This window comes from Oncorhynchus gorbuscha, linkage group LG02 (genome assembly GCF_021184085.1).
Source record: "Oncorhynchus gorbuscha isolate QuinsamMale2020 ecotype Even-year linkage group LG02, OgorEven_v1.0, whole genome shotgun sequence".
Taxonomy (NCBI): domain Eukaryota; kingdom Metazoa; phylum Chordata; class Actinopteri; order Salmoniformes; family Salmonidae; genus Oncorhynchus; species Oncorhynchus gorbuscha.
In genome coordinates, this window is record NC_060174.1 from 105,544,044 (window position 1) to 105,551,543 (window position 7,500).

General features: G+C 44.4%; 1 protein-coding gene across 1 annotated transcript in view; it reads left to right on the plus strand.

Moving 5' to 3' along the window:
* LOC123990884 (myotubularin-related protein 4-like) overlaps window positions 1-7,500 on the plus strand; it is a 98,511-nt gene that overhangs the window by 69,585 nt on the left and 21,426 nt on the right. The window contains exons 10-11 of the mRNA XM_046291852.1: window positions 1,623-1,751; window positions 5,969-6,080. Of these exons, the coding sequence (XP_046147808.1) occupies window positions 1,623-1,751; window positions 5,969-6,080 (241 nt within the window). The remainder of the gene's footprint in view (window positions 1-1,622; window positions 1,752-5,968; window positions 6,081-7,500) is intronic.

Below are 7,500 nucleotides of genomic sequence, written 5' to 3' on the forward strand. Positions count from 1 at the left end.
TCTCTCTCTCCCTCCCTCGCTCTCTGTCTCTCCCTCGCTCTCTCCCAACTCGCCGTCTCGCTCTCTCTCCGTCTCTCCCTCGCTCTCTCTCCGTCTCTCCCTCGCTCTCTCTCCGTCTCTCCCTCGCTCTCTCTCCGTCTCTCCCTCTCTCTCTCTCTCCTCTCTCTCTCTCTCTCTCTCTCTCTCTCTCTCTCTCTCTCTCTCTCTCTCTGTCTCTGTCTCTCTCTCTCTCCGTCTCTCTCTCTCTCCGTCTCTCCCTCCAGCTCTCTCTCTCCGTTTCTCTCTCTGTCTCTCTCTCTCTCTCTCCGTCTCTCTCTCTCTCTCTCTCTCTCTCTCTCTCTCTCTCTCTCTCTCCGTCTCTCTCTCTCTCCGTCTCTCCCTCTCTCCGTCTCTCCCTCTCTCCGTCTCTCTCTATCTCCGTCTCTCTCTCTGTCTCTCCGTCTCTCTCTCTCTGTCTCTCCGTCTCTCTGTCTCTCTCTCTCTCCGTCTCTCTCTCTCTGTCTCTCCCTCCATCTCTCTCTCTCCTTCTCTCTCTCTCTCTGTCTCTCTCTCCATCTCTCCATCTCTCCCTCGCTCTCTCTCCGTCTCTCTCTCTCTCCGTCTCTCCCTCGCTCTCTCCCTCGCTCTCTCTCCGTCTGTCTCTCCCTCGCTCTCTCTGTCTCTCCCTCGCTCTCTCTGTCTCTCCCTCGCTCTCTCTCAGTCTGTCTCTCCCTCGCTCTCTCTGTCTCTCTCTGTCTCTCCGTCTCTCTCCGTCTCGCTCTGTCTCTCCCTCGCTCTCTCTGTCTCTCCCTCGCTCTCTCTGTCTCTCCCTCGCTCTCTCTGTCTCTCCCTCGCTCTCTCTGTCTCTCCCTCGCTCTCTCTGTCTCTCCGTCTCGCTCTCTCTCTGTCTCTCCGTCTCGCTCTGTCTCCGTCTCTCTCCGTCTCGCTCTCTCTCTCTCTCCGTCTCTCCCTCGCTCTCTCTCCGTCTCTCCCTCGCTCTCTCTCCGTCTCTCCCTCGCTCTCTCTCCGTCTCTCCCTCGCTCTCTCTCCGTCTCTCCCTCGCTCTCTCTCCGTCTCTCCCTCGCTCTCTCTCCGTCTCTCCCTCGCTCTCTCTCCGTCTCTCCCTCGCTCTCTCTGTCTCTCCCTCGCTCTCTCTGTCTCTCCCTCGCTCTCTCTGTCTCTCTCTCTCTCTCTCTCTCTCTCTCTCTCTCTCTCTCTCCGTCTCGCTCTCTCTGTCTCTCCCTCGCTCTCTCTGTCTCTCTCTCTCTCTCTCTCTCTCTCTCTCTCTCTCTCTCTCTCTCTCTCTCTCTCTCTCTCCGTCTCGCTCTCTCTGTCTCTCCCTCGCTCTCTCTCTCTCTCCGTCTCTCTCTCTCTCCGTCTCGCTCTCTCTCTCTCTCCGTCTCTCTCTCTCTGTCTCTCCCTCGCTCTCTCTCTGTCTCTCCCTCGCTCTCTCTCCGTCTCTCCCTCGCTCTCTCCCAACTCGCCATCTCTCATTCTCCCTACCTGTCGTTTATCAGCGCCATCCATCTCTTTTTCTCGCCGTCCCTCATTCTGTGTCTACCACCCCCACACCTCATTCTGTGTCTACCTGTCTACCCCACACCCCACCACTAAATCTAAAACCTCCTCTCTCCCTCCCTCAGACTCCTCTCTGACAGGATGCCCAGTCCCTGATGCCAACACTGCGCCACAAAAACTTCTTATCCTCGACGCTCGTTCTTACACCGCTGCAGTGGCCAACCGTGCCAAGGGGGGTGGCTGTGAGTGTGAAGGTCAGTACACACACGCAATACAGTGGATGGGATGTTGTCTCCTAACCTGGTTGTTTTGTCAGGCACCATACTCACATTTGTCTCATCTTTTGTGCCTCCTAGTAGAACAGCCAGAGAGAGGTGTTAAACATCACCCCGTACTGTGGTTGTCATTCCTCCAAAGAGCTCCTGTTATTGAAGCCAGTCACATGGTGTCTGGTTGACCTTCAGAACTCCGTCAGTCTGACAGACTCGTGTGTTCTGAGCTGGGAGACAGCTAATGAATCAGGTTGTCTAGGGGCGGGCAGGTAGCCTAACGGTTAAGAGCGATGGACCGGTAACCAAAACGTCGCTGGGTTGAATTCTCCATGCCGACCAGGTGAAAAACCTGTCGCTGTGCCCTTGAGCTCTCTGGATAATAAACACATACTTATTTTCCACCATAATTTGCAAATAAATTCATTAAAAATCCTACAATGTGATTTTCTGGATTTTTTTCTCTCATTTTGTCTGTCATAGTTGAAGTGGACCTATGATGGAAATTACAGGCCTCATCTTTTTAAGTGGGAGAACTTGCACAATTGGTGGCTGACTAAATACTTTTTTGATTTTGACCCACTGTACATGTTGACGGTCCCTAAGCAGTAGAGATGTACATGTTGACGGTCCCTAAGCAGTAGAGATGTACATGTTGACGGTCCCTAAGCAGTAGAGATGTACATGTTGACGGTCCCTAAGCAGTAGAGATGTACATGTTGACGGTCCCTAAGCAGTAGAGATGTACATGTTGACGGTCCCTAAGCAGTAGAGATGTACATGTTGACGGTCCCTAAGCATTAGAGATGTACATGTTGACGGTCCCTAAGCAGTAGAGATGTACATGTTGACGGTCCCTAAGCAGTAGAGATGTACATGTTGACGGTCCCTAAGCAGTAGAGATTTACATGTTGACGGTCCCTAAGCAGTAGAGATGTACATGTTGACGGTCCCTAAGCAGTAGAGATGTACATGTTGACAGTCCCTAACCAGGCAGAGATGTACATGTTGACAGTCCCTAAGCAGTAGAGATGTACATGTTGACAGTCCCTAAGCAGTAGAGATGTACATGTTGACAGTCCCTAAGCAGTAGAGATGTACATGTTGACAGTCCCTAAGCAGTAGAGATGTACATGTTGACAGTCCCTAACCAGGCAGAGATGTACATGTTGACGGTCCCTAAGCAGTAGAGATGTACATGTTGACAGTCCCTAAGCAGTAGAGATGTACATGTTGACAGTCCCTAAGCAGTAGAGATGTACATGTTGACAGTCCCTAAGCAGTAGAGATGTACATGTTGACAGTCCCTAAGCAGTAGAGATGTACATGTTGACAGTCCCTAAGCAGTAGAGATGTACATGTTGACAGTCCCTAAGCAGGCAGAGACGTACAGTGGGGCAAAAAAGTATTTAGTCAGCCACCAATTGTGCAAGTTCTCCCACTTAAAAAGATGAGAGGCCTGTAATTTTCATCATAGGTACACTTCAACTATGACAGACAATATTAGAAAATAAATCCAGAAAATAACATTGTAGGATTTTTAATGAATTTATTTGCAAATTATGGTGGAAAACAAGTATTTGGTCACAATTCCTTCGATGTGCTCGCCAAAATTGTTTTAACTGTTTTTGCTTTGTCAATATGGGGTGTTGTGATGTCATTATGGGGTATTGTGATGTCATTATGAGGTATTGTGATGTCAATATGGGGTGTTGTGATGTCATTATGGGGTATTGTGATGTCATTATGGGGTATTGTGATGTCATTATGGGGTGTTGTGATGTCATTATGGGGTATTGTGATGTCATTATGGGTTATTGTGATGGCATTATGGGGTATTGTGATGGCATTATGGGGTATTGTGATGGCATTATGGGGTATTGTGATGGCATTATGGGGTATTGTGATGGCATTATGGGGTATTGTGATGGCATTATGGGGTATTGTGATGGCATTATGGGGTATTGTGATGGCATTATGGGGTATTGTGATGGCATTATGGGGTATTGTGATGTCATGATGGGTTATTGTGATGGCATTATGGGGTATTGTGTTTTTTATTTAATCCACTTTGGTATAAGGCTGTAACATGACAAAATATGGATAAAGGGACAGAATGCGCTCACTGTATGTCTCAGAGTACTATCCTAACTGTAGTATAATTCTGTATGTTTCAGAGTACTATCCTAACTGTAGTATAATTGTGTATGTTTCAGAGTACTATCCTAACTGTAGAATAATTCTGTATGTTGCAGAGTACTATCCTAACTGTAGTATTTCAGAGTACTATCCTAACTGTAGTATAATTCTGTATGTTTCAGAGTACTAACCTAACTGTAGTATGTTTCAGAGTACTATCCCAACTGTAGTATAGTTCTGTATGTTTCAGAGTACTATCCCAACTGTAGTATAATTCTGTATGTTGCAGAGTACTAACCTAACTGTAGAATAATTCTGTATGTTTCAGAGTACTACCCTAACTGTAGTATAATTCTGTATGTTTCAGAGTACTATCCTAACTGTAGTATGTTTCAGAGTACTATCCTAACTGTAGTATGTTTCAGAGTACTACTCTAACTGTAGTATAATTCTGTATGTTTCAGAGTACTAACCTAACTGTAGTATAATTCTGTATGTTTCAGTGTACTACCCTAACTGTAGTATAATTGTGTATGTTTCAGAGTACTACCCTAAATGTAGTATAATTCTGTATGTTTCAGAGTACTACCCTAACTGTAGTATAATTCTGTATGTTTCAGAGTACTACTCTAACTGTAGTATAATTATGTATGTTTCAGAGTACTATCCTAACTATAGTATAATTGTGTATGTTTCAGAGTACTACTCTAACTGTAGTATAATGATGTATGTTTCAGAGTACTATCCTAACTGTAGTATAATTCTGTATGTTTCAGAGTACTATCCTAACTGTAGTATGTTTCAGAGTACTATCCTAACTGTAGTAATGTTTCAGAGTACTACCCTATAACTGTAGTATGTTTCAGAGTACTACCCTAACTGTAGTATAATTCTGTATGTTTCAGAGTACTACCCTAACTGTAGTATAATTCTGTATGTTTCAGAGTACTATCCTAACTGTAGTATAATTATGTATGTTTCAGAGTACTATCCTAACTGTAGTATGTTTCAGAGTACTATCCTAACTGTAGTATAATTCTGTATGTTTCAGAGTACTATCCTAACTGTAGTATAATTCTGTATGTTTCAGAGTACTATCCTAACTGTAGTATAATTCTGTATGTTTCAGAGTACTATCCTAACTGTAGTATAATTCTGTATGTTTCAGAGTACTACCCTAACTGTAGTATAATTCTGTATGTTTCAGAGTACTACCCTAACTGTAGTATGTTTCAGAGTACTATCCTAACTGTAGTATAATTCTGTATGTTTCAGAGTACTATCCTAACTGTAGTATGTTTCAGAGTACTATCCTAACTGTAGTATAATTCTGTATGTTTCAGAGTACTATCCTAACTGTAGTATAATTCTGTATGTTTCAGAGTACTACCCTAACTGTAGTATAATTCTGTATGTTTCAGAGTACTACCCTAACTGTAGTATGTTTCAGAGTACTATCCTAACTGTAGTATAATTCTGTATGTTTCAGAGTACTATCCTAACTGTAGTATGTTTCAGAGTACTACCCTAACTGTAGTATAATTGTGTATGTTTCAGAGTACTATCCTAACTGTAGTATAATTCTGTATGTTTCAGAGTACTATCCTAACTGTAGTATGTTTCAGAGTACTATCCTAACTGTAGTATAATTCTGTATGTTTCAGAGTACTATCCTAACTGTAGTATGTTTCAGAGTACTACCCTAACTGTAGTATAATTGTGTATGTTTCAGAGTACTATCCTAACTGTAGTATAATTCTGTATGTTTCAGAGTACTATCCTAACTGTAGTATGTTTCAGAGTACTATCCTAACTGTAGTATAATTCTGTATGTTTCAGAGTACTATCCTAACTGTAGTATAATTCTGTATGTTTCAGAGTACTATCCTAACTGTAGTATAATTCTGTATGTTTCAGAGTACTATCCTAACTGTAGTATGTTTCAGAGTACTATCCTAACTGTAGTATAATTCTGTATGTTTCAGAGTACTATCCTAACTGTAGTATAATTCTGTATGTTTCAGAGTACTACCCTAACTGTAGTATAATTCTGTATGTTTCAGAGTACTATCCTAACTGTGAGGTGATGTTCATGGGCATGGCCAATATCCACTCCATTAGGAACAGCTTCCAGTCCCTCCGAGCCGTCTGCAGCCAGATCCCTGACCCGGGCAAGTAAGTGGATCCCTCTGACATCTCTCCTTTATCTCTACCATCCCTCAGTCCCCTTCTCCAGGCCTCAGTAAGTTTACACCACAGAGAGAGGGAGGGAGGGGGGGGTGGAGAGAGAAAGAGAGGGAGAGGGAGAGGGAGAGGGAGAGGGAGAGAGAGAGGGAGAGAGGGAGAGAGAGAGGGAGAGAGAGAGGGAGAGAGAGAGGGAGACAGAGACAGAGAGAGACAGAGACAGAGACAGAGACAGAGACAGAGACAGAGACAGAGACAGAGACAGAGAGAGAGAGAGAGAGAGACAGAGAGACAGAGAGACAGAGAGACAGAGAGAGACAGAGACAGAGACAGAGACAGAGACAGAGACAGAGAGAGACAGAGACAGAGACAGAGACAGAGACAGAGACAGAGAGACAGAGACAGAGACAGAGACAGAGACAGAGACAGAGACAGAGACAGAGACAGAGACAGAGACAGAGACAGAGACAGAGACAGAGACAGAGAGAGAGAGAGAGAGAGACAGAGAGACAGAGAGACAGAGAGACAGAGAGAGACAGAGACAGAGACAGAGACAGAGACAGAGACAGAGAGAGACAGAGACAGAGACAGAGACAGAGACAGAGACAGAGACAGAGAGACAGAGACAGAGACAGAGACAGAGACAGAGACAGAGACAGAGACAGAGACAGAGACAGAGACAGAGACAGAGACAGAGACAGAGACAGAGACAGAGACAGAGACAGAGACAGAGACAGAGACAGAGACAGAGACAGAGACAGAGAGAGAGAGAGACAGAGACAGAGACAGAGAGAGAGAGAGAGATATCTAGCTGTTTGTCCAAAGTGTCTTTTTGTGGTGTTCATGTATTTTTGCATGTCAGACCTGCCTTCAGGTCTGACACGAGGCGGCAGGGTAGCCTAGTGGTTAGAGCGTTGGACTAGTAACCGAAAGGTTGCAAGTTCGAATCCCCGAGCTGACAAGGTACAAATCTGTCGTTCTGCCCCTGACAGTTATGTTCCTAGGCCGTCATTGAAAATAAGAATTTGTTCTTAACTGACTTTCCTAGTAAAATAAAGGTAAAATAAAATAAAATTTACAAAATACTATTTGAAATAATTTGCTAATTCTTAAGTGGTGCTTTATTGAACTTGCCAGTCACACACTAGACAAGCAATAGAAAAATCCCCCGGAGTGCAAAACCCCACCCGCCTGCGACTCCAGTCAGACTAAAGCAAACGTTTAAAGTGCTTGAAAGATTTCAAATAGTATTTGAACCCACATGTTGGGGTGTGTGTGTGTGTCTCCTTGCATGTGGACAGTGCATGTCCCAAGCTGTAATGAGTGATGCACACAGAGGGCTGTTCCAATGGTAGAGTTCCTGGTATTCTAAAAGAGGTGCTGTAGTGACCCCCTAGTTTTAAAAATGACA